The sequence below is a fragment of the Haemaphysalis longicornis genome, unplaced genomic scaffold (genome assembly GCF_048455015.1).
Source record: "Haemaphysalis longicornis isolate Haplotype H1 unplaced genomic scaffold, Haemaphysalis longicornis Haplotype H1 scaffold_6, whole genome shotgun sequence".
NCBI classification, from domain to species: Eukaryota; Metazoa; Arthropoda; class Arachnida; order Ixodida; family Ixodidae; genus Haemaphysalis; species Haemaphysalis longicornis.
In genome coordinates, this window is record NW_027526407.1 from 75,249,770 (window position 1) to 75,277,455 (window position 27,686).

The window sequence follows — 27,686 nt, forward strand, 5'->3', positions numbered from 1 at the left end:
GCATAAGAGTGAGGGCGGTAGCGGACAGCAAACATAAATGCGCGATAACGAATTTCTACACATGCCCAGACAGCTTCGAACTCAGACTGAACATGAATAACACGTGACGGTATAGATTTCCTGATAGCGAGCAGGACAGCGCCTAGTGCCGCCCAACCACTCAAAAAAGGCAAACATTTTCCCAGTCGACCGCCAGTTATTAGGCAAGTCGAAGCGAGACTTCGATGTTTTAACGGCGAAGCTGTTTAACGAATCGTTAGAGCTTCGTGTCGACAGTTAAAAAGACCAAGAAAGTGCCGAGTGCACGTGAGCGCATTCCTCGCGGCGACCACCCAGCGTCCCCTGCGCACGTCTGTCAAACCAAGCATACCCACTTAGGGAGATTGCCCAAGATTCCCCCCCCACCAAAAAAAAAGAAAAGAACTCCACCGTTGTGGTTGTTGGTAAACTTTATTGACACACAAAAACAAAGAAAAAGCCCCAAAGTCCGGGGTTCCGTTAATTCGAGGTAATCGTGGCAACACTTGCTCGGAATGACAAAAATTCCCCGCATTTACCCGAGGGGAAGAATGTGAAAGTGCGAATGCAGGAGTTGAATTTGCGCGGTTCGGTAATGTTCGCGAAATAGAGATCACACACACACACACACAACTACAAAGAAAGAAAGATGCATTTATTCACAGACACCTATTTGTGTTGTCGTTGTACTTGATTGCTAGAGCGTATCTCAGTTTTGAAATTTCGTGTCAGTACTCCTTTAAGCGGGTGCATTAGCCCTTCTCACGCCCGATTCCTGGCCAATCCCCCACGTGGGTATGTGCCATGTCAGCGGCCAGGCAGCGCGCGCCCATCTCCCCCCGTTGCCAAGGAAGACGAGGAGCGCGCGCGCACCCGCAGCTGTTGCTATGCGGACGGCGGCGGACGCTTCAGGCTCGCTTAAGAAGTGCATTCGCACTTAAAACACGTCATAGCGTACGCCCCTCCAAAATGATGTCTAATGATGATCACTTCGAAAAAAAAATGAAGGAGGCTCACACTTATGGCAACAATGATGGAGTAAAGTTCGTTGCGGCAGCGAAGCAGCAGCAAATAGGCTGCAATCATTGACTTCAACCTTCGTGGTAATCGTGAAGGTTGCGTACAGCTTCGCTGCCTTCAAGACTTACGCGTTAGTGTGAGCTTCCTTCATTTTTCCCGTAAGATTTCCTATGCGTGATGTGTCCGAGGTCGGGCGTCAGTTTTCTATACTATAGGTTCCTTGCCTGCTTTTGGAATCTGTCTGACTAGTGCTTCTTTGCACGGCGTTGGTACGTTACCTCGTTCCCACCATGGGTTCAGGTATCCTGTCAGTAAGGCGATTGAGGTGTGGCCGAGGTTCTTCAGGGCCCCATTTGTTAATTGTCCCATTCCCGGAGTTGTACTTTTTCGTACCTTGATGAGGCTTCCAGGCCCGATACAAAACTAGCGCGCCTCCTTGTCGCAGAGGCCGAGGTGGGACGATGATTCACGGCTGTGTTTTGGAGCCAGGAGACCGGTCGCCCTAATAGCTGCCCTTGATTCATTCAGTTTGGCGGACTATTCCCCGCCTGAAGAATACAGCCAGTCGATTGGTGTTTGTGTTTTGGCTATTTTTTAAACCTTTCCAGTCTTTAGAACTGTTGAAAATGGTGACAAGGAGCAGACAAGTCAGAAACACGCAGTTTCGGAACGCATTAGGGTTATTTGTGAGAAGGTTGAAGTGTGAGAAGATCGGCAAAGTGTAATAACAACAGGAACATGTAATCACTAACGATATAAGCAGAGCACACACACACACGCACATACGCACTACTGCCATTCAGAGTCGCGCAAAAAAGTGCAATTCTCGTAAAGTCGCGTTAGTCCTCTTCGAAATTTTAAGGAGGACTGAAATGGCGACAAGGAGCATATGTAGTGTTTATTAAGCAACGACGCGTACAAAAACACTACACAAATGCGATCACAGTACACCGATAAATTGCCATCACGAACTAACAAATACTGACGATGTATACGCGGAAACCAATGTCTCGTTACTTTCGAACCGATTCTGTTAGAAATGTTGCAATTACTTCATTTACCCTCCCTAGCCGAACGACGCCGCCTAGCTAGACTAGGGTTTCTTTTCTTAGTCTGAAAAAAAAAAAAGCATTTTAAAATAGACACCTCGCAATACTTAGCACCCTTACGAGGCAGAACGTTAACAGGTACACATGAACATATTTTCCGGATCTCTCAACTACACATTAATGCATACTCCAATTCCTTTTTTTCCCCCGAACAATATAAGAATGGAACGCACTGCCAACAACCGTTACCCAGAGTGACTGTGTAACACAGTTTAAGGACAAACTGAAGCGAGTGATGTCCTAAGCAAAATGTGCATTGTTAAAAAAAGATCTATCAAACTGGTTGTGTTCATTTGCCTAATAACTTTTAAGTGTGTTCTGCTGTTATAGTACTGCGGTGTTAAATTCATGCATTTATTCAATGTGACAGTACTGATGTATAGTTTGCGTACATTCTGTATAATGTACATTTTGGTCTCTTCTATTTGTGCTGTAACCCTACCCCTGTAACGGCCTCCGGGTCAACAGTATGCTTAAACAAACAAACAAACAAACAAACAGACCGACAGACAGACAGACAGACAGACAGACAGACAGACAGACAGACAGACAGACAGACAGACAGACAGGCAGGCAGGCAGGCAGACAGACAGACAGACAGACAGACAGACAGACAGACAGACAGACAGATAGATAGATAGATAGATAGATAGATAGATAGATAGATAGATAGATAGATAGATAGATAGATAGATAGATAGATAGATAGATAGATAGATAGATAGATAGATAGATAGATAGATAGATAGATAGATAGATAGATAGATAAATAAATAAATATAAATAAACAAAACAAGCGTCATTCATGAGAGCCGGGCTGAACGGCGCACTTTTCGCGCGGTCGCATCGGGCTGTGCGCGGCGCACCCGAAAGCTTCGAAGAACTCCCTCGTGTTCATCACTCCCAGCCAGCATCTACCCGCGCCTCCGAACGGGTATTTCTTCGTTCCCGGCTCCCCGCACAGCCGCAGGCAGTATCGGCGGAAGAAGAGCTGCAGCGCAGCGTTCCGCTCTGGAGTCGGAAGGCGGCGGAAGAGCGCCATGTTGGCCGCCCTCAGCATGTCCAGCGCGATGCCGAGTGCACGGCCGCTCCGGAGAAACGTGAGCTTCGACACTGGGACGGGAATGCTCCAGTTCAGCTGCCTTTGGAAGCAGCTGCAGGCGACGAAATAAAAAAAAAAGGAAAAAAAATTAAAGCCGTTCCACTCAATGTGAAAGCTGTCGAAGTGCAGAGCAGTGATTCGCCATAATGGGCTGTACTGCCCAACGTTCTAGTAACGTTGGTACTGCCGTTATCTGCTCACTGCTACCACCCATGCAATTCAAATTTCCCGCCTTCGCAGTGCTCGCGCACCCCCTGCCTGAAACTGCGCCAGCGGGAGTTCTGTTCTCTTTGTGCTTTTCTCCCCGCACGTGCCGGCGTTGAACTGCCACATTTTGCGTTTACTATCGTAAAAACCAATCCAACGGGCGTCCTTGATTAAAGGAACGCGGGCGCTGCCGGTTAATTACGTCTGTTTTTCCTCAAATGTACCTACAGTTTTCTTTGCGCTAAACAACGGGAAGATGTATGACAAGCGCCAGCGTTTAACGAGTTTTCGAACGATATATAAACCGCTTGGCTTTCGGAGCCTCTGGGGTACTCCGCGAACAACAGCGTTACCCCGGGATGCCGCCTTGGTGCTCCGTATACTTGGGTCGAGCAAGCGAGCTAGGACGACAAGGCGAGCGCCTAAAGTGCTCTGCACTTAAAATTAAGCCGTTCCACTCAATGTGAAAGATGTCGGAAGTGCGGAGCAGTGATTCGCCATAATGGGCTGTAGCGCCGTAATCCACTCACTGCTGCCACCCAATGCATTTCAAATTTCCCGCAATGATGATGATGATGATGATGATGATCAATATTGGTTTCCCCTTTGAAGCGGGGTGATGACATGTCATCTTACCAAAAAGGACTAATATAACCAGGTTTTACACTCTTGGTTTAATACTAGCGCTGCTTAGGGCAGGCACTAAAGCTTATTAGGCCCGAAATACTTTCTTTTCCCTGTTACAGGTGGTAACTGTCCTAGGCAATATTCCCCTCTCTGCTTTTCGTCCACCAGCATTCTAATCTTCTTTTCGTCCCCTCGACAGCCTTGAAGTTAACTGAAGTTAACTCTCTGATACCCTTCGCGGTATCTGCTAAGCTTCGCGGTGCTCGCGCGCCCCCTGCCGGAAATTGTGCCAGCGGGAGTTCTGCTCTTTTTGTGGTTGCTTTAATTTCGTATGCTGGAGCTATTTTACGTCATTTAGAACGCGTAATTTTTTTTCTTGCGCGGCTGGAGCCTTTGTGCGGCATTTCGAACGCGCCATTTTTTAGATGCGACGCACCTCTTTCTCTGAGGCATGTCCCTCCTGCGTCGGCGCCGGCGGCGTCCGCACGCCACCTGCGCATGCGCGACTCTCCTCCGCTCTTCTCTCCGACAGCTGTGCGCAACACTCTCACTCCGTCTCATTATCATAAACAACAGCTGCGTGCGCGCGCTTCGCTCGCTTCGCTCCGCTCCCGTCGCGCAAGTGCGCGCATGTGCGGCTCTCCTCCGCTGTCTCCTGTCCTTCAGGCGCTGTGAATATAAAGCGTGTAGCGCGCTGCGGCGGTTCAGTCAGCGCTCGCTCTCGTTCGACTGCGCGTCACTTTGCTTGACGACTGCGCGCTTGACTTGATTCTTCCTATGAAGACGTGATGGAAGCGACGGTCCCTTCATGAAAAGTAAAATTACGCCCATCTTCCTGCGTATGAGAACACCCGCATGTGATGGAATGCATCATACGCGTTCACAACACGTTTCACCTGATTTAGAGAATCAACCCAAAGGAAACGCCAATTGAACCCCCCGATGCGTTGCATCACACCAGGGTTCCTTCGCGGGAAGATGGGCGTAATTTTTTAGATGCGAAGGCATCTCATTCACTCGCCTTGTCCCTGCATCCGGCGTCGTCGTCGGCGTCCACCCCTCCCCCATTCTCCTCGCCGTGCCAGCTGCGCTCTCCGCCGCTCACCCCTCTCCTCCCCGATAGCGAACACTCTCTCGTGAGGGGCATTGGATTGGATTCGATTGGCTTGGCTTGGCTTGGCTTGGCTTGGATTGGATTGGATTGGAATTGAATTGGGTTGGATTAAAGTGGATTTTGTTGCGTCATAGCCGCGGCAGACGCACTGACGCCGGCGCGTCCCCTCACCGTTATGCGCGCTATAAAACGCGGTGCCTGCGCCGCTCCGCTCCATCGTTCCAGAGCCGTTCCTCCGCTGTCCAACGTTGCAACGTGAACCCCCTATGCGTCGCATCTACACAGGGGTTCCCGCGAGGGGAGGTGGGAGTTTTTAAAGACAATAGTTTTTCTTGGGCTACTTAAACTCAGAAATTTTGGTCTGTCTCTATGTCTGTCTATCTGTCCGTCTGTCTGCCTGTAACTCGATTCAGCCACCCGGCCAAAGTAAAATGCTTACTGCGCAATAGTCTCATATACTCACAGCCAAATACAAACGTCTAAGCCTGGTTTATATGTTCATACTTGTCAACTTCGTTGAACAAGAACAAGACATTACGCAAATATAAGACAGGTAATTAGTACACAAGGGATATTTACAGTGTTCCTTTATTAAAAAATTCATAGATGCTTGGTTCTTTGATAAAAAATGATATTCTACATCTACTGAAGAAAACCGCCGCCTCCTGGCGGCATATGAAAAATCACGCGGCAACAGCAACGAAAGGTTCCACTAGCTAGGTTCCGCGTTCTGCTTGGAACACACGTGGAGCACGGCCACGTGGTTCTATAAACCTTGTAGTCGGCCGCCTCCATTCACGCGCGTCTCCGCCGTACTGCAGCGCTGGCATCGAGGAACCCGGCCTGTAGCAGTGGAACGCAGTAAATTCAAATCGCCTCGCGGAAACCTTTATTGTGTGTACCTTTGGATAAGCGCGACGGTACAGGAACAGCATGAAAGGTGAGCGGGAAAGCAAAGGGGGGCATTTCCTTGCCAAATGTATACAAAGACCATCGTCTTTTGACGACATTTGCAACGAAAGGAGCAGATACGCGGCCAATTTTTTTTATTCCGCGGCCACTTTTATTCGCTTACTATCGTAAAGGCCAATCCAACGAGCGTTCCTAACTAAATTAGAACACGAAACGCCGATGGACGTCGACCGTGACCACGGCTGCCAGTTATATACACAGATTTTGCATGAAATGTACCTGCAGTTTTCTTCGCGCTAAACAACGGGGAGATGTATGACAAGCGCCAGCGGTTCGCGAGGTTCGAACGGTTGACTATTTGAACCGCGTGGTATTCGAAGCCCGAGCGTGACTCCCCGACGACGGTACACCAGGCTCTACTTGGGTCCGTTATCTCGCTGCGCCGCCTGGTTCTGGCAGTCGCATAGACTGTTAGCTAGTTACGACGACAAGGCGAGCCCCTAAAGTGCTCTGCACTTAAAGCAGGTCCACTGAACGTGAAAGCTGTCAAGGGCGGCGCCGTTCTCCGCTCTTTGTTACCAACCCTCACGCTCTTCCCCTATTAACACGAAAGTGTTTTATTCCCGGATTCACCAAGATTTCGCTGACGTCATATCCGTCACGGAAGTGGCGTCATTACAACGAAGCAAGCGGCCTGTGAGGGGTGCACCCCTGCACACAGGGTCCTCTTGCGGGGAAGAAACATTTAATACTAAAGAGTACATTATACTTAGGGTTGTTCGTTTTCGGGTTTTATATTTTAACACGAAAGTGTTTTGTGCTGGGATACACCAAGATTTCGCTGACGTCATATCCGTCACGGAAGTGGCGTCATTACAAGAAGCAAGCGGCCTGTGAGGGGTGCACCCCTGCACACAGGGTCCTCTTGCGGGGAAGAAACATTTAATACTAAAGAGTACGTTATACTTAGGGTTGTTCATTTTCAGATTTTATACTTTAACACGAAAGTGCTTTATGCCGGGATACACCAGATTTCACTGACGTCATATCCGTCACGGAAATTACGCCAGTACACCTTTGCCGAAGCGACCCGCAAGCAGGACGTCGCTCGCCAAGCCCACCCACAAGACATCCGCCGACCCGCAAATCATGCTCAGCTGCAGATTTCGCTGCACATTTCACTTTCGTGTCTTACCGATTCCTATGACAGAGGAATCAATCACAGTTTCTTTGTCTCACTCCTCGCTTCATGAACTGAACAGAGGTTATTCCAATGCATTTCAAATTTCCCGCCTTCGCAGCGCTCGCGCGCTTTCTCCTGGGACAGCCCGCATTCTTTTCTTTATCTTTCCTATCTTTACTTTATGTTTCTTGTTCCGCCTAAAACAGAACGAGCGGGAGTCCTGCTCTTTTTGTGCTTGCTTTCATTCGCACGTGCTGGAGCCTTTCTGCGCTATTTTGAACGTGTAGTTTTTTTCTTCGGCGGCCACTTTTTTCTCGTTCACTATCGTAAAAACCAACTCAACGAGCTTTTCCTAAGCGGGGATTGTCGGTTAGTTACATATAGTTTGCCTCAAATGCAACTGAAGATATACTTTTTTGCCCTACACAATGGGCACATGTTTGAGCAGTGCCAGAGGTTCCAGGAGTTTCGAACAGTTCTGCCTATCATCATCAGCTTATCTACTCCCACTGCAGGGCAAAGGCCTTTATATAGGCCTCTGCCTATATAAACCTCTTGTTCAAGTATCCTTTTAACTTTTGGCCGGGAGGCTGAATCGAGGTACAAGCGGGTATTTTTTGAAGCCTCTTTGGGCGCGTGACGCCGCTATGACCGCGGACGAGCTCTGACGACAAGCCGGGCCCCTAAAGTGCTCCGCACTTAAAGGCTGTGTTTAGATTGCAGGTACGAGCGGGTATTTTTTAAATGCAGAGCATTTCAGTAACTCACGATGTCACTCGCGTTGACGTCCGTAGTCGTAGTCCGCACCCCTCCCCCTACACTATATAAAAAAAATACTATCCGGCGCCTGGTTTCGATCCCTCGACCCTGCGGGCGGAACGCAATGTACATGGTGCTCTACCCACTGTTGAAGCCTCTTTTGGGTGCGTGACGCCGCGTAACACCATGACCGCGGACGAGCTCCAACGACAAGCCGGGCCCCTAAAGTGATCCGAACTTAAAGGCTGTGTTTAGATTGCATGTACAAGGGGGTATTTTGAAGCCTCTTTTGGGTGCTTGACGCTGCGTAACACCATGACCGCGGACGAGCTCCGACGACAGGCCGGGCCCCTAAAGTGATCCGAACTTAAAGGCTGTGTTTAGATTGCATGTACAAGGGGGTATTTTGAAGCCTCTTTTGGGTGCGTGACGCCGCGTAACACCATGACCGCGGACGAGCTCCGACGACAAGCCGGGTCCCTAAAGTGCTCCGCACTTAAAGACTGTGTTTAGATTGCAGGTACAAGCGGGTATTTTCTGAAGCTTCTTTTGGGTGCGTGATGCCGCGTAACACCATGACCGCGGACGAGCTCTGACGACAAGCCGGCCCCTAAAGTGCTCCGCACTTAAAGTCTCTGTTTAGATTGCAGGTACAAGCGGGTATTTTTGAAGCCTCTTTTGGGTGCGTGACGCCGCGTAACACCATGACCGCGGACGAGCTCCGACGACAAGCCGGGCCCCTAAAGTGCTCCGCACTTAAAGGCTGTGTTTAGATTGCAGGTACAAGCGGGTATTTTCTGAAGCTTCTTTTGGGTGCGTGATGCCGCGTAACACCATGACCGCGGACGAGCTCTGACGACAAGCCGGCCCCTAAAGTACTCCGCACTTAAAGTATGTGTTTAGATTGCAAGTACAAGCGGGTATTTTCTTAAGCCTCTTTTGGGCGCGTGATGCCGCGTAACACCATGACCGCGGACGAGCTCCGACGACAAGCCGGGCCCCTAAAGTGCTCCGCACTTAAGGTCTGTGTTTAGATTGCAGGTACAAGCGGGTATTTTCTGAAGCCTCTTTTGGGTGCGTGATGCCGCGTAACACCATGACCGCGGAGAGCTCTGACGACAAGCCGGGCCCCTAAAGTGCTCCGCACTTAAAGGCAATGTTTAGATAGCTGCCACCCGATGGCACAACTACCGCTCCGCTAAAGCGATGTCCACCGGCGTTTCGAAAAAAAAAAGCCGCGTCTGGCACTACTTTAAAGCAATCACTTAAAACCCCGAAAACTAACTTAAGCCATCAAAGTTAATGTTGAAACTAAAGCTGCACAAAGAGCCATGGTTTCGAGCCAGCGTGTGATAATTTTACAGCTCCAGCTAAAGCTTGTCCAGGGCGAGGCATGGGTCCAGAGTGTGCTTACTACAGACTTTATAAAACAACTTAACAACTTTCTTCTCGCTACAATCAAACCATCGTGTTAATTAAACGCGTTGCTACTAGAAATAACGGCGTTAACGAAGCTGATCGACTACGTTTGATTTAAGTATTTATCATGAGCCGTATTACTTATTCCCTCCCGCACCTCCTCCCAACCGACGCGGACCTAGTAAAAATAAATTTTCCCATGCGGAAAATCCATAATGTTGCCTTACAACTCCCACCCGGCACTTCCACTGCCAGGCTTGAAGCCACGTACCGCTACCTTCAACACAGTACAGGAGCTCATAGAAGCGCACCGTATTGGCCAACTTAATGGACTAGCCAAAACACTTCCCGGGTAGTATCTGCTTCAACGCCTCCAGCTCAAAGCGCTAATCGTCATAGCCTCCAAGTCCCCTATTCCACTGGAAACTCACATATCAAAATCCGCCCCCTCCCTCGAAACATGCACCCTCATGCAGACAGGGGCCGCAGGGTGCAGAGAGCCAAAGCGCTTGCAGAAAAGTACCCGATACGTCCAGACACAGTGTATGTCGATGCTGCTGAATACCGCAATGCATTCGCAATAGTTTGAATTTTGAGGCGGATTACTCCGACCAAGACTCCGACAGGCCGGCTGGTCGCACTTCTTGCTGCAGCTTCTTCACAGTCACAGCTCTCCTCCGCGTGCACTAGCTCTACGCACGTGTCATCACATGCACCCGTCACGGCGCTAGCACCAAGCTAATTTCTGTTATTTTATGCCATGCTGCCGGGTTGGCGCTGTCGTTAGAGCAGGTGGTTTCTGCTGTGGAGAACCGGGTTCGAATCCCACACGAACCCAATTTATTTTTTTCTTGAGTGGCAGCCATTTTGGTACAATTCGTGTTGACCACGACTGCGACTACGGTCACTTTAGGGGCGAAGCACCCTAGGGGCTCGGGCTGCCGGCGTCTCATGTAGTGAAGGTACCAAAACACCGGGACACTCGTTTCGCAACGTTTCGCGCTAGAACGTGTTCATCCCCGTGGTCAAAAAACGCCTACTAAAAGAACACACCGGGACACTTGTTTTCCTAAGCCTCGAGATAGAACGTGTTCATACCCGGTCAAAAACGCGTACTGAAAAAACACACTGGGACACTGGTTTTCCAACGCCTCGCGCCGGAACGCTTCGTGTTTCAAAGACACGGCACTTTTACAGCAAAGATGTATTCCTCTACGGTTTCATCTCCGTGGGAAAAAAACACCAAAGCACCAACGCCTAAGACGCCGACTGCTCAGCATCGAAACCGCACCATATACTCACGCACTGCATGCTTCGCCCCTCCCCAGGTTTCACGTTAGTGGGGATGGCAGGGTTTCTTTCTAAGGATTTCGCCCTATAAAAGACTACCAATAGCCGACTCCGAATCAGAGTCCTTAGTACCACGGAGCTAAGATGGAATCTCTACACCTCTAAAGTAAATGCTGCCGCCGATCGTTGCTTAGCCCCCCAAAACGACCACTTAACTGCTTGCGTCGCTGCAAATGTCGTTGAAAAAACGATAGTTCTCTGCCAGCCCTACCACGTGACTGCTTCTGCCAACGTATAGTAGGGAGCATAGCCTTTGATTACTCACTCAGCTTCATTCAAGCCTCACAAGACGTTTTTGAACGCAAAATACAAAAATAAATTGCTTTCAAATTTCGCGCTACAGTGACGTGATATGGGCAGGACTGACGTTTTATGGGCAAATGCTAAAAACATTGTTCTCACTGGGTTAACTGCACCGTAACATTAAAACGAGGCAATCAAACGAACTAGAGGCCCGGCATACAGTCGCGAAGTCAGGATTTTTTGGCTCGGCGGCCACCATTCGTACAAACAAGATTCCCTGACGTCATAGATAAATCGCCGAGTAGGGGCTGGGGAGTCACCAGTGCTTCATCTGCTTTTATATCTCCATTATTTGTTTAAAGTTTGCGATAAAATTGGCACCCTTGTTATCGGACAAATAAGACTTTGTAACCCTTTCAGGCCTGATTTTTTATTTCAAGCAAAACAATGTTTCCTGTCTGTTTTCCTAAATTTTAGGTTCCCATTAGCCCATAAAAAATAGAGCTGAAAGTGCAAATATTAAGATTTATTAATGAGGCAATTAGGACATCTAGCAATTAAAAATTTCGCGTTGAACAGAGACATCACTTTCTCATATTTTCCTAAACCTTGTGACTACCTGAACCAACAATCAAAAAATGAGCTTCGGAGTGCACGTATTTACAGATTTACAAGCTTGGAAAGAAAACTCAGACCGCCATTTTTTTTCAGCCTCAATGTCGTAATTTCGTCTTCACCGGAGATGATTCTCCTTTGTAGCGTCCAGCTCCACCAAAATGAAACAAGTGACGCCTATCGCAATAGGCATCAGTGAAGAACAATTCCCCAGAAAAGTAGCAGTTTTGGTTTCGTTTTCCATGCGCTAGAGGAACTGTTAGGTGATGGCGTCAATTGCCACCACCGGGGCCGAAAGGGTTAACGAACCAAATTGGTATCTTGTCGTCATGACCCATTTGATGCTTACACCGTAAAAGAAAGCGCGAGGGTTTGAGCCGACACGAACCTGGCTTGGTCCTCCAAAATCCGTTTGCGCTGCTCGTCCAGCTTGTCGCTGTGGAAGATGGCCGATATCACTCCCTCCACAATGGCCGACACCGCGAGGCCGTAGTTCAGGAAGGGCCTGAACTTGCCTCCGTCACAGCGAACGGTCAGCTCTTCCCGGAGCTTCGCCGTCGCGCCGCTCGGGGCGCTGCCTCCCTGACCGGCCCCCAAATGAGTAGTGCTGTTGCTACTGCAGTAGACGGGTTGCTTGAGGTGCTGCGTGGCCACCAGTACGCTGGCCACACGCTCGTCGTAGTCGAGCATGCCGTTCAGCTGGGCCTCTACGTGGCTCAGGTCCTCGCCGCCGTACTTGCCCTCCGCGATTCGCCGAAGCATGGCTTCCATGGTGCCGAACAGGCCAATGAGCGTGTTGTTCGCGTACCACGTGGACAGCGTGACGTTGGACTGCTCTTCGCGGTCGGGCTTGAACTGAGCCGCCTCCAGGACGCTGATGCTGGCCTCGACGGTCCCCTTGATGCCCAACTTCTCCGCAGTCGTCACCTGCAGGTTAGACGAATGCAGAGCGCTAGTACTAGGATGAACGAGCGTATTTGAATTACTTTTTAAGCGGTGGCTCCATAGGGTGGTTTAACGGCTGTGTCCAGGGGCGGTATTCTCCAGTTTTGTCCCTTTTGCGTCCCTTTCAAAAGTGTCCCTTTTGGCGAGCCCTGACTGGCTAAAAGCAAACAACCGGAAGTGACGTAACGCAAGCGCGGCAAACCTACTGCCAACCTTCCTCCGTGCTGCCAACGTCCACTTCTTAACCGCAAGTACGTCACGATAAAAGGGACGCAAAAGGGACGTTTTCAAAGGGGACAGTTACGAGAATACCGCCCCAGAGCGCCGACCGACGGTGCTATAAGCACTACACTAAAGCGACGTCCACCGGCGTTTTGATGAAAAAATGCCGCGTCTGGCACTTCTTCGCCCTCTATTGGCGTAATGTAGCGTAAACTAACCGAATATAACCTAAGGAACAGAAAAAATCAGTTAAAGCGCTGAAAACTAACCTGAGCCATAAAAATTATCAATAAAATTCAAAATGTAAAAAAAATGAAGGAAGCTCACACTAATGCGTCTTGAAGGTAGTGAAGCTGTACGCAACCTTCACGACCACCACGAAGGTTGAAGTCCACGATTGCAGCCGATTTGCTTCTTCTTCACTGCCGCAACGACCTTCACTCCATCTTAGTTGCTATAAGTGCGAGCTTCTTTCGTTTTTTTTTAAGTGATAATCATTGGACACCACCATGAAAGGACTACGTTATGACGTGCCTCGCTCCGAGCAAGTGTTACCACAATTACGGCGAGCGCTGGAATTTTCTTCTTTTTTTTTTGTCCAATCTTTGCCGATCTCCCTAAGTGGGTATGCTTGGCTTGACAAACGTGCGCCGGGGACGCTGGGAGGCCATTGCGAGGCACGCACACACTAACGCTAGGCCTTTTCTTGGTCTTGTTAACTGCCGGGCGGTCGCCGCGAGGCCCGCGCTCACGTTCGTGAGCTGGGCAATTTCTTGGTATTTTTATATGCTGACACATTTGCTAATCAGCTTCGCAGTTAAAAAAGTTACAGCCGTTCCACTCTACGTGAAAACTGTCGGAAATGCAGAGCACTGATTCGCCATAATGGGCTGTAGCGCCGTTATCCGCCCACTGCTACCACCCGACGCATTTCAAATTTCCCGCCTTCGCAGTGCTGGCGCGCCCCCTGCCTGAAACTGCGCCAGCAGGAGTTCTGTTCTTTTTGTGCTTGTTTCCCTCCCGCATCGCCGCCCGACGTTCACGAATGGCTGCGGCTTCTCGCTGGCGAAGTTCGGCGTCGGCGGCTCGCTTGCGGCGCTTGCGCTCAGCATCCGCAGCACGCCGCCGCGCCGCCTTCTCTTCCAGCGTAGACATTGCCGATGAAGTCGATGGTGAAACGTGAAACGTGCCGTGAACCCCCCGCCGCGGCTATGACGCAACGTGGCGCGGCTATGACGCAACACAATCCAACACAATCCACTTTAATCCAATCCAAATCCAAACCAATCCAAGCCAAGTCAATCCAAGCCAATCCAATCCAATGCCAGACCGACGGGGAGCGATGCGGACTACGACTACGGACGTCAACGCGGGTGACATCGTGAGTTACTGAAATGCTCTGCATTTAAAAGCAAATAAAGGAGGCGCGGACAGGACTCGATCACCGCCTTAGTAACAGCAGAGTCCTTCAATGCTTTACTGGTCACGAAACTGCTCCGTAACTCAAAGGGAGAGCTTCATATGCTGCGTTTGGCCGCCGCGCTGTGGCGCCACCCTCTCACTGAGGTTACTCCTCGGGCGGCGTTGCGCTGGCTCGAACGGCGGAACCGCGGCGAGTTGTGTTTGTTTTGTGCGGGAAAAAAATGTAACGTGCATATCGCGCTCTTGTGATGCGGAGTTGCGTCCCGGGATGTCGTTCCTTGTACAACGATGCCACAGAAAATGTTTCCTTGTTCTGTTGACCGAGCGACGGGCAGCTGTGTGAGAAATGGAGGGGCGCCATTCCAAGACAAGCAACGGGAGATTTCAGCTTCGATTATAAGTGTGCGACAGTGTGTGGAAATGCACTGTGTGTGAGAATGGACAAAGCAATGTACCCTTTTGAGAGCATCGTGGACCTAGAATTGTACAAGGCTAACTTAAAGCCGGATTTGTGACATATCAGTCAGGTTGTAGCGGTGCTTCATTACCTGTTTGCAAACTTGTATTACCTTGCGCTCAGGCTCGCGTGTAAAAAAGCTTTGGGACGTCCTTGTGCTTTTACTTTTCATATTTCCGCGAATTATCCCTTAGGGTTCGTTTTGTTTGTTTTGTAACCGCGCGTGGCCGATTCCGGTTTCTTATCTGGCGTTTCAACCGGAGCGCCCGTTTGATCTTTTTGTCGTACGTCCCGTCGGGCAATATTGTTTGATATGGAAAGGGTGCCACCTTGTCGCTAACTTGATTTTTTGTTTCTTCGACAATGTTCTCGATCCTATTTCCATAAATCTGAAATTAATAACGTTCCAAGAGTAACGCATGCATAGCAAACGCCGTGCAACTCCCTTTATCGACGTTCACCTGTACACGTCACACTACGGACTGCTTCTTCGACGATTGTGTTTCATTTTAGTCTTTTGTAGTGCAGGAGATTGCTAGCTCGCTGCGTTCAGAAACGCTTTGCGTCGTTCTTGGCTACGTGGCAATATTATGTTTCCTCCGTGTGCTGCACATCGCAGCGCAAAAAAAAAAAAAATTGTACACTGGACCACGCTCTTCTGACTCCCTTCGTGACATTGAAATTTTTCGTTGCGTGTGATAAAATCAGTTTCATTGTTCTTTTTTCGCTTCCTGTTTTTGCAAGGATTGCAAAGCGTGGAAGCAGAAAGACACATGGTGCAACATATATCTCTTCGTGTTTTGATCCTTCGCGTTTCTGCAGCGTTTTTAGATGTTCTCAAGTATGTACCCACTCATCGAAACGTCAATACTATTGGGATATTTCTTTTAGCGTTCTGTGCATTCCAGAGCAATCAACGGATTCATTAAGCGTAGTCTGAACGACGCGTACTTGGTTTCTTTCAGTTTTTTTTATTGTAATATTGATAGGCCCGCAGCAGTCCGTGACTACACAGCTACCGTATGTGTGGTATTTACAACTTTGCTTTAAGAAAAGAAGCAATATAGATTTAAAATCCATAAACACGACGGCGCAGCGCTTGTGCCAGAGCACACAGAAGCCGTTGCCGTTCGCGGCCGAAGTTTACGGCAACTTACTTCGAAAAATAAAACCCCATTGAAGACAGGATAAACACAATAACTGGACTATTCATCGCTAACTACTACGAAAAAAAAAACACTTAATCAGCGCGCAGACACCAAAAGCAGCGAGCGTTTGCACGCCAAGAGCTGGCCAATACGCCGCACGCGCGGCGGCTGGATGACCTTCGTGCGGCGGTGGCGCCTGTAGTGGCGCGCGCGGTCCCTATATGAAGCGAGCGCCGAAGTTTCGTGACCAGTAAAGCATTGAAGGACTCTGGTAACAGGTAGCTAAGACGGGGCCTCTACACTAAAACGGCAAACGCTCTGTCCTGTGTCAGCAGCCCACTCCTAGAAATTTGAACGTCGTCCGACGGCACTATCGCCGTCGCGGCAGCGCCGAGCAAGGGTGCCGTCAGACGGCACTCATTAGTAAATACTGCAGGAAAATCTTGCGCTGGTGTCTAGGTGAGCCGCGCTTCAGCGAACGTTCCGTCACGTGTACATCGGAGAGCACGAAAAAGCGTCGATTAGCTTGTTGACATGGCTTATCAGCAATCCCAATATTTGCATGTGTTTCCAGAAACCATAATTAAAGGACTTCCTAAAGTTCGTTTAACATTACACAAGTACAGGTAACAAAAAACAAAAAAAAAACAGCTATTTGAAACCTCAAGAATGAATGAATGAATTTATTTAAAAGAAAGAAGCAGACTGCCCCGTGCGGGCAAGAAGAGGAAGCAAGAAATAAACAAAACTGTGGTTGATTCATCTGGCATAGGAATCGGTAAGACACGAAAGTGAAATGTGCCGCGAAATCTGCAACTCAGCATGATTTGCGGGTCGGCGGCTGTCTTGTGGGTGTGCTTGGCGAGTGACGTCCTGCTGGCGGGTCGCTTCGGCAAAGGTGTACTGGCGTCATTTTCGTGATGGATATGACGTCAGTGGAATGTTGGTTTATCGCGGCATAAAACACTTTCGTGTTAAACGAACAACCGTAAGTATAACATACTCTTTAGCACTAAAGGTTGCTTCCACGCAAGACTGTGTGCAGGGGTGTACCCTTTACAGGACGCTTGCTTCGATCGTTGTACTGGCGTCACATCCGTGACGGATATGACGTCAGGGAAATCTTTGTGTATCCAGGAGTAAAACACTTTCGTGTTAAAAAATTTAAGCAGTTCCACTTAACGTGAAAGCTATCGGAAGTGCAGAGCAGGTATTCGGCATAATGGGCTGTGACGCCGTTATCTGCTCACTGCTGCCACCCATCACGCCCTTCGCCGCCCTGCCTCAGTCCTCTGTTGATGAATGGAACGGATGTTAGTCCAATGCAATTCAAACTTCCCGCCTTCACAGTGCTGACGCGCCCCCTGGCTGAAACAGCCCGAGCGGGATTTCTGTTCTTTTTGTGCTTGCTTTTCATCCCGCACGTGCCGGCGCCTTACAGCGCAGTTTGGAACGCGCCGTTTCTGAAGGCCTAACTTTCTCGCTTACTATCTTAAAATCCAACCCAACGAGCGTTCCTAACTAAATAAACGCGGGGTCCGCCGGGTAACTACGTGTATTTTGCCTCAAATGTACCTGCAGTTTTCTTTGTGTTAATATGACTATATGAGCGGTTATGACTGTACGAATGGTTATGACTAACCATTCGAGCTTTGAACAGTTATGACACGCACGCGAAATCCGCCAGCGTACGGGGCGCAAGGAGAGCTCTCGAACCGAGAGCGACGGGAGAAAACGACGTACCCATGAGCTTTTCCGCTTTTTGTAGCGTAAGCTACACTGGCCGAGGTTGAGCAGTTTCGCGTGGACCCTGAAGGGCCGTACTGCGCAAGCGCGAGGAGCATTGGATTGGATTGGAATAAATTGGATTGTATTGGATTGGAAATCCAATCCATTTGGAGTACGGGTGTGTAGCGAATTGGGTCTGCACATTCGCCGGTCTGCGCATTCCAGAGGAGTGACGTCATAGCCGCGGCAGACGCACTGTGCGTTTCCGTTGCCCAGCTGTGCGCCTCCGTTGCGCAGTAGCCAAGTCTGACGCTGCGCCGGAGCCGCTTGATAGCCGTTTCCGCGTGGCTCCTGGACAGCCGTGCTGCGCATGCGCGAGGATCAGTGACTGGACTGGACTGGATTGGATTGGATTGGATTGGATTGGATTAGATTGGATTGGATTGGATTGGATTGGATTGGATTGGATTGGATTGGATTGGATTGGACTGGACTGGACTGGACTGGACTGGACTGGATTGGATTGGATTGCTGAACCTTAGCTCACGCTACGTATATCCTGGCATAGCCGAGGTGAGCCACTGCTAATTTTTACCGGTCACCTATTCGGGGAGGCGCTTTTCGAGTTCTCCTTGTGGAACAGTACGAAAGGTCTTAATCTGACCCGAAATAAAGTTTCTCTCTCTCTCTCTCTCTCTCTCTCTCTCTCTCTCTCTCTCTCTCTCTCTCTCTCTCTCTCTCTCTCTCTCGAGCGTCCAGCAGCGCAAGAGGAAGCGACGAGACCCACCTTAGCTGCGTCGAAGCTCCTACGCAGTTCTGCCGCCGCATTCCTGTCGTAGAAGAGCAGCGCCTCGGCCCTGCCGTAGGTGATGGGGAAGAGCTTGGAGGCGGCCAGCGTGCAGCTTAGCGCCTCCTGGAACTTCTTTCCCGCGCCTATCACCAGCGTCTGGTACTTGGTGAAGAAGAGCACGAGCATGTACATGTTCGCGGTCTCCTCGTCTGCGCTCGCCAAGGTCTCGTAGGCTCGCGAGATGGCCCGGCCGCCGACGACGATGGCGCGTACGTTGGTGTGCAGATTCACTCCCGAGGGCACGCTGTTCACCACCAGCTCGCCGACCTTGAAGCGGCCTGACGCCAACCGGTGTTCCTCCAACCGCGCCACGTTCTCGGTGTCGTTGCTCGCGGGAATCCGTGAGAGGTTCAGCGCGAGCCGCACGATGTCACCCAGCGTGAAGTCCGAGGCCTTGTCCCTCCACAAGTAGCGAAGCTGGTTGTCCACGGTGACGAAGATCCTGTCTTCATTCGGGAGCCCGAAGGCGTAAGAGGACGGCGGGCTGTGGTGGAGTTTGAGTTTACTGCGCTTTAACGAACTTCGCCTGAACCAACGTTTGGCGTAAATGAATCGTTGCCCTGTCGCCCTCCTTCCCTTACAGCAGTGAAACATAACCGCTGCTGGAAAGGGTAAATTTTGAATGAGTCTTTAAGAAGACAAAATAAAATGCAAACTTGTTAAGTTCAAAGAACTAGCCTTAGGTTAGTTAAAAAGAAAAAAATCACGCATCTCCACGAAGTGAATCATGACGAGTGGGCGAAGCACTGGGGATCGTTCTTACCGTAAATCACCCGTGAGTGTGCTTACTGCTGCTAAAACGGTTTCCAATCCAATCCAATCCAATCCAATTTAATCCAATCCAATCTAATCCGATGCTCCTCGCGCATGCGCAGCACGGCTCTCCAGAAGCACTCCCTCCCTCCCTCCCTCCCTCTCTCGAACCTTTTGTGAACCTTCCATTTTGTCTTTGTTAACCTTTTGTGAACCTTTTGTTCACAGATGTTTGTATTTACATGGTGCTGTGCCGTGAGCACGGACGCCGGACGTCGGACAAGCCTCGGTTCTCCCCTAAAACGAAAGATGTTTTAGAGTTTTTCTTGGCTCTTCGAACATGTTTTGAGGGGGCTGCTGCTGCTGCTGCTGCTGTTTCCTGGCCTGGTGGTGCCCTGCTGGGTTTTGCCTTACACAGGATACCGCTAGCTGACCTCCGAGTATCGCACCCGTTGTGCCCGGAAAGCGACTCTCGGGGGGAAGGGGGATGCGCCTGGCGAGATAACGCGAGATAACGCTGGCCTTCTCGGACCGTGGCCGAGGGTTTGGCTGATGGGCGGGGGGATGGGGGCGAGGGGGGAATCGCCTCCAGGGAATCCCCATTTGCTCTGCGTGTACAACGGTCTCTGCGTTTAGAACTGGTGGGCCTTTCGTCAGGAAAATAGAAGCGTCGAACGCTCCTCCTTACAAATCGTATTTTGCGACGCCCTCAGCAAGGCTCATTATTAAAAAAAAATCGGCAACTATATATGCCAAGCACAATAACACATTGAAAAATCATTCCACACGGAAATTCATTTAAAAACAAGTTGCAAGAATGAAAATTAATTTTTTTTTGCACTGAGAAAATAAGATATATTGAAAATCTATCAAATGTGGCGCTACACGATAACAGTATCAACGCAATAGCGGAAGCAGTGACGCAATAGACGCCAGCACTGATAACATGGTTATCGCTGGCCTCTATTAAAACATGATTAAAACAACTCAACGTTGTTTAAATCACGCATCTTCACCGTCCTTGTCAGTTTTTTCTCGTGTCCTGTCCCTTGCGCTATTTTTATCATTCTAGAAAAAGGTTTAACGTTTAAGGGGATGGGAATTGACTTTGTCGTTACGGCAGAAATTTGTGTCGTAACAACAGATGGCTTTGTCGTAACAACAGGGCTTCTGTTGTCACAACAAAATTTTTGGTCGTACGACAGGCATTCTTGTTAGCTTTTTGCGGTATTCCTGTTGATTTTAGAGAACATGCATTACACTTAGGTGAAAATAGCTCGTTCTGCGAGCTTATAAGCCCTGGCTAACTTGCGTTTGCTTTTCCCTGGCCTCAGTCAATCGCGCGGCTGTGCATATGACGTCATATGTTCTAGTGCGGGAAATGAGCTTGAGAGTCGCATGGCCATTCCTTTTTTTCCTAATTATGTAGCTTATTTGACCGAAGTTTCCGTTAAAAGTGGGGTGATTCTAACGAGGCAATCTTTCGAGTGAACCAAACTTGTGTTTTGTCTTTCATGTAGTCCCAAAGACAACATAAGCGTTAGATGCGAAAGCAGCCATTAAGCCGTGACTCCTTCACCTGCTTCACCTGTTTTCCTTGCAAGCAGAACGTGGAACCTATCTACTGGAACCTTTCGTAACTGTTGCCGGTTGATTCCTTAAAATGCCGCAGAAGCTATAGTGGCGCGGGCGACAGCAGGCGACGGCGAAGTGAATTTTTTTTCTGGAGTTGATGAAGTATTTAATTTCGCCAAAGTCAAGCATGTATGATTTTTTATAAAGGAACACTGCAAACATCACTTCTACATTAATTTGTTGTCTTATATTTGCTTAATGTCTTGTTCTTCTTCAACAATGTTGACAGGTATGAACATTACACCAGACTTAGGCGGGTAGATTTAGCTATGACTGTCTAAGACAATTGCGCAGGCATTGTTTTACTTTGGCCGGGTGGCTGAATCGAGTCACAGACAGACAGACAGAGAGAGAGACAGACAGACAGATATACAGACAGACAGACAGACATACAGACAGACCAAAATTTCTGGGTTTAAGTAGCCCAAGAAAGACTATCGTCTTTAAAATGCCCGCCAGGTGGGATCCGAACCCACGACCCACAGAATACCGGTCTGGTGATGACCACTACGCTACCGGCGGGGCTATTTCCCCTCCACTTTCTGGGGTATTTATGTTGGTATTTTTGTTTTCTGCGCTTGGGGGTGGTAGCCAGCGCCCCTCGGACTACTCGGGGTGAAGGGGACCTTCTTTTTAACCCACGGGCCATGGATCGACTGTCTACGACATGTCGAGAGTGGTCGACCAGCGTTGAACCCTCTTAAGCTCCCTATGGCACCAAGACTGCCAGAACGGAGGCTCTGGCTATGCATGTAGCGAATCAGAATAGGAAATGAGGGGCTCGTTCAAATAAGACAGAAATAAGGGTTGGAAGTCAAGAAAACCTCGGAAAGCAAATGGGAGGGTGTGGTAGGTCATTGAAACAGATAAAGAATTGGGAAAGAAAGAAATGAAGTGGAGAAAAAGTGCCCGCCAGGTGGGATCCGAAGCCACGACCTCCAGAATACCGACCTCGCGGGTTCGGATCCCACCTGGCGGGCATTTTTCTCCCCTTTCTCCCCTTTCTTTCTTTCCAAATTCTTTATCTGTTTCAATGACCTACCACACCTTCCCATTTGCTTTCCGAGGTTTTCTTGACTGCCAACCCTTATTTCTGTCTTATTCTGTCTATGGCACCAAGACTGCCAGCCCCTCGTGTTCTGGCAGTCTTGGTTGCCATAGGGAGGTTAAGAGGGTTCAACGCTGGTCGACCACTCTCGACATGTCGTAGACACTCGAGTCACGGACCGGGGGTTAAAAAGAAGGTCCCCTTTCCCCCGAGTAGTCCGAGTGGCGCTGACTACCACCTCCAGACGCAGGAAACAAAAATACCTTAGCATAAATACCACAGAAAGTGGAGGGGAAAATATCCCCGCCGGTAGCGTAGTGGTCATCGCACCAGACCGGTATTCTGGAGGTCGTGGGTTCGGATCCCACCTGGCAGGCATTTTTTCTCCACTTTCTTTCTTTCCAAATTCTTCATCTGTTTCAATGACCTACCACATCCTCCCCTTTGCTTTCCAAGGTCTTCTTAACTGTATATATATATATATATATATATATATATATATATATATATATATATATATATATATATATATATATATATATATATTTGGAAATGAGGGGCTCGTTAAGAAATACAGAAAGAAATGCCGGCAGTCTACAACGCCAAAGAAGGCATAGGGGAATGGTTAGACTATTTTTTACCGTTAGTGACGTTACATTATTATTTTTTATTAATTACGTGAGAAAGAAAGAAAGAAAAACACGCGCCCAGAATGGGGATCGAAAGGCGTAGGATCGGTCCCCACTCTGGGCGCGTGTTTTTTTTCTTTCTCACGTAATTAATAAAAAAAATAATAATGTAACGTCACTAACGGTAAAAAATAGTCTAACCATTCCCCTATGCCTTCTTTGGCGTTGTAGACTGCCGGCATTTCTTTCTGTACATACACACACACACACACACACACACACACATATATATATATATATATATATAGCGAATCAGAATAGGAAATGAGGGGCTCGTTGAAAATAACACAGAAATAAGGGTTGGCAGTCGAGAAAACCTCGGAAAGCAAAGGGGAGGATGTGGTAGATCATTGAAACAGATTAAGAATTTGGAAAGAAAGAAAGAAAGTGAAGAAAAAATGCCCGCCAGGTGGGATCCGAACCCACGACCTCCAGAATACCGGTCTGGTGCGATAACCACTACGCTACCGGCGGGGCGATTTTCCCATTCACTTTCTGGGGTATTTATGTTAGGTATGTTTGTTTCCTGTGCTTGGGGGTGGTAGCCAGCGCCATTCGGACTAATCGGGGTGAAGGGGACCTTCTTTTTAACCCCCGGGTCGTGACTCGAGTGTCTACGACATGTCCAGAGTGGTCGACCAGCTTTGAACCCTCTTAAGCTCCCTTTGGCAACAAGACTGCCAGAACAGAGGCCCTCGCTATGCATGTAGCGAATCAGAATAGGAAATGAGGGGCTCGTTGAAAATAACACAGAAATAAGGGTTGGCAGTCGAGAAAACCTCGGAAAGCAAAGGGGAGGATGTGGTAGATCATTGAAACAGATTAAGAATTTGGAAAGAAAGAAAGAAAGTGAAGAAAAAATGCCCGCCAGGTGGGATCCGAACCCACGACCTCCAGAATACCGGTCTGGTGCGATAACCACTACGCTACCGGCGGGGCGATTTTCCCATTCACTTTCTGGGGTATTTATGTTAGGTATGTTTGTTTCCTGTGCTTGGGGGTGGTAGCCAGCGCCATTCGGACTAATCGGGGTGAAGGGGACCTTCTTTTTAACCCCCGGGTCGTGACTCGAGTGTCTACGACATGTCCAGAGTGGTCGACCAGCTTTGAACCCTCTTAAGCTCCCTTTGGCAACAAGACTGCCAGAACAGAGGCCCTCGCTATGCATGTAGCGAATCAGAATAGGAAATGAGGGGCTCGTTGAAAATAACACAGAAATAAGGGTTGGCAGTCGAGAAAACCTCGGAAAGCAAAGGGGAGGATGTGGTAGATCATTGAAACAGATTAAGAATTTGGAAAGAAAGAAAGAAAGTGAAGAAAAAATGCCCGCCAGGTGGGATCCGAACCCACGACCTCCAGAATACCGGTCTGGTGCGATAACCACTACGCTACCGGCGGGGCGATTTTCCCATTCACTTTCTGGGGTATTTATGTTAGGTATGTTTGTTTCCTGTGCTTGGGGGTGGTAGCCAGCGCCATTCGGACTAATCGGGGTGAAGGGGACCTTCTTTTTAACCCCCGGGTCGTGACTCGAGTGTCTACGACATGTCCAGAGTGGTCGACCAGCTTTGAACCCTCTTAAGCTCCCTTTGGCAACAAGACTGCCAGAACAGAGGCCCTCGCTATGCATGTAGCGAATCAGAATAGGAAATGAGGGGCTCGTTGAAAATAACACAGAAATAAGGGTTGGCAGTCGAGAAAACCTCGGAAAGCAAAGGGGAGGATGTGGTAGATCATTGAAACAGATTAAGAATTTGGAAAGAAAGAAAGAAAGTGAAGAAAAAATGCCCGCCAGGTGGGATCCGAACCCACGACCTCCAGAATACCGGTCTGGTGCGATAACCACTACGCTACCGGCGGGGCGATTTTCCCATTCACTTTCTGGGGTATTTATGTTAGGTATGTTTGTTTCCTGTGCTTGGGGGTGGTAGCCAGCGCCATTCGGACTAATCGGGGTGAAGGGGACCTTCTTTTTAACCCCCGGGTCGTGACTCGAGTGTCTACGACATGTCCAGAGTGGTCGACCAGCTTTGAACCCTCTTAAGCTCCCTTTGGCAACAAGACTGCCAGAACAGAGGCCCTCGCTATGCATGTAGCGAATCAGAATAGGAAATGAGGGGCTCGTTGAAAATAACACAGAAATAAGGGTTGGCAGTCGAGAAAACCTCGGAAAGCAAAGGGGAGGATGTGGTAGATCATTGAAACAGATTAAGAATTTGGAAAGAAAGAAAGAAAGTGAAGAAAAAATGCCCGCCAGGTGGGATCCGAACCCACGACCTCCAGAATACCGGTCTGGTGCGATAACCACTACGCTACCGGCGGGGCGATTTTCCCATTCACTTTCTGGGGTATTTATGTTAGGTATGTTTGTTTCCTGTGCTTGGGGGTGGTAGCCAGCGCCATTCGGACTAATCGGGGTGAAGGGGACCTTCTTTTTAACCCCCGGGTCGTGACTCGAGTGTCTACGACATGTCCAGAGTGGTCGACCAGCTTTGAACCCTCTTAAGCTCCCTTTGGCAACAAGACTGCCAGAACAGAGGCCCTCGCTATGCATGTAGCGAGGTCGTGGGTTCGGATCCCACCTGGCGGGCATTTTTTCTTCACTTTCTTTCTTTCTTTCCAAATTCTTAATCTGTTTCAATGATCTACCACATCCTCCCCTTTGCTTTCCGAGGTTTTCTCGACTGCCAACCCTTATTTCTGTGTTATTTTCAACGAGCCCCTCATTTCCTATTCTGATTCGCTACATGCATAGCGAGGGCCTCTGTTCTGGCAGTCTTGTTGCCAAAGGGAGCTTAAGAGGGTTCAAAGCTGGTCGACCACTCCGGACATGTCGTAGACACTCGAGTCACGACCCGGGGGTTAAAAAGAAGGTCCCCTTCACCCCGATTAGTCCGAATGGCGCTGGCTACCACCCCCAAGCACAGGAAACAAACATACCTAACATAAATACCCCAGAAAGTGAATGGGAAAATCGCCCCGCCGGTAGCGTAGTGGTTATCGCACCAGACCGGTATTCTGGAGGTCGTGGGTTCGGATCCCACCTGGCGGGCATTTTTTCTTCACTTTCTTTCTTTCTTTCCAAATTCTTAATCTGTTTCAATGATCTACCACATCCTCCCCTTTGCTTTCCGAGGTTTTCTCGACTGCCAACCCTTATTTCTGTGTTATTTTCAACGAGCCCCTCATTTCCTATTCTGATTCGCTACATGCATAGCGAGGGCCTCTGTTCTGGCAGTCTTGTTGCCAAAGGGAGCTTAAGAGGGTTCAAAGCTGGTCGACCACTCTGGACATGTCGTAGACACTCGAGTCACGACCCGGGGGTTAAAAAGAAGGTCCCCTTCACCCCGATTAGTCCGAATGGCGCTGGCTACCACCCCCAAGCACAGGAAACAAACATACCTAACATAAATACCCCAGAAAGTGAATGGGAAAATCGCCCCGCCGGTAGCGTAGTGGTTATCGCACCAGACCGGTATTCTGGAGGTCGTGGGTTCGGATCCCACCTGGCGGGCATTTTTTCTTCACTTTCTTTCTTTCTTTCCAAATTCTTAATCTGTTTCAATGATCTACCACATCCTCCCCTTTGCTTTCCGAGGTTTTCTCGACTGCCAACCCTTATTTCTGTGTTATTTTCAACGAGCCCCTCATTTCCTATTCTGATTCGCTACATGCATAGCGAGGGCCTCTGTTCTGGCAGTCTTGTTGCCAAAGGGAGCTTAAGAGGGTTCAAAGCTGGTCGACCACTCTGGACATGTCGTAGACACTCGAGTCACGACCCGGGGGTTAAAAAGAAGGTCCCCTTCACCCCGATTAGTCCGAATGGCGCTGGCTACCACCCCCAAGCACAGGAAACAAACATACCTAACATAAATACCCCAGAAAGTGAATGGGAAAATCGCCCCGCCGGTAGCGTAGTGGTTATCGCACCAGACCGGTATTCTGGAGGTCGTGGGTTCGGATCCCACCTGGCGGGCATTTTTTCTTCACTTTCTTTCTTTCTTTCCAAATTCTTAATCTGTTTCAATGATCTACCACATCCTCCCCTTTGCTTTCCGAGGTTTTCTCGACTGCCAACCCTTATTTCTGTGTTATATATATATATATATATATATATATATATATATATATATATATATATATATATATATATATATATATATATATATATATATATATATATATATATATATATATACCGGCCTCAGAGCACTTGTAAATATAAACCCCCCGCGGTAAAGTCGAGAGAGAAGCCGCTGCGGGATAGCGTAATGACGAACGTACCGCACCGGTTATGCGGAGATGTGGGTTCGAGTCCCGCTCCCGGAAAAAACGGCGGATTTTTTCTCGACTTATATTTTCGCTTATTTATCAATGTAACAAAGAAACGTGACAAACACACGTCATTCGGCCCTATTAAATATTTTGAAAAAAGCCGAATAGCACTGGCAATGACGACCTCAACCTTGATATATATATATATATATATATATATATATATATATATATATATATATATATATATATATATATATATCGCAGCGTACCTTGCTTGGATGCGCAGGCGTTTTTCCCCGCGATCGCTGCCGGAGGTCTTCCCTTCGTCAGCAGTGACGCAGAACAGGGTGCAAATGCCTATCCGCACTGCTGCAAAAGTCAAGTTGCGAATCGTGTCCTCGAAGCTTGCACGCACCATCAGGAACGCCTCCATGTAACCGAACAAGGAGTCAACCATCTGGGCCGCGATGGTCCGCGTCGAAGGGTTCTGCAAAGAGACCGGGCAGTCCTCACTTCGTTTCCAAAGCACATAGGTGAGAGTATACCGTCACTAAATAAAGGCTTTTAGAGTGTCGGCACTCTTTTCTCTCCAATATATGCCGCCAGGATTTTTATTGGTCGGTCGGCATCACGTGATATTTGTTTACATATGCGCGCAGCCATTTTGTTTCTGCGCGCCTCCCCCCCCCTCTCTCTCTCTTTGTTGCGTGAACGCTAGAGCGGCCGGTCGCACCCTGCCCGTCACAACCGGCGGCGGTTTCGTTGCCAGAGATGGGAACACTGCAAGACAGGAACAAAATGGCCCCCAGACGCTTCCGGGTGCACGAAGTAGC

General features: G+C 48.9%; 1 protein-coding gene across 1 annotated transcript; it reads right to left on the reverse strand.

Moving 5' to 3' along the window:
* Nucleotides 1–2,683: 2,683 nt before the first annotated feature.
* On the reverse strand, nucleotides 2,684–27,334 carry LOC144141686 (uncharacterized). The gene is made up of 4 exons (XM_077673209.1): nucleotides 27,123–27,334; nucleotides 18,388–18,934; nucleotides 12,067–12,605; nucleotides 2,684–3,301 (listed from the first exon to the last, which is right to left on the reverse strand). Exons 1-4 carry the CDS (start codon nucleotides 27,308–27,310, stop codon nucleotides 2,947–2,949), a joined length of 1,629 nt encoding a protein of 542 aa, XP_077529335.1. The 5' UTR covers nucleotides 27,311–27,334; the 3' UTR covers nucleotides 2,684–2,946.
* Between the last annotated feature and the right edge of the window lie 352 nt (nucleotides 27,335–27,686).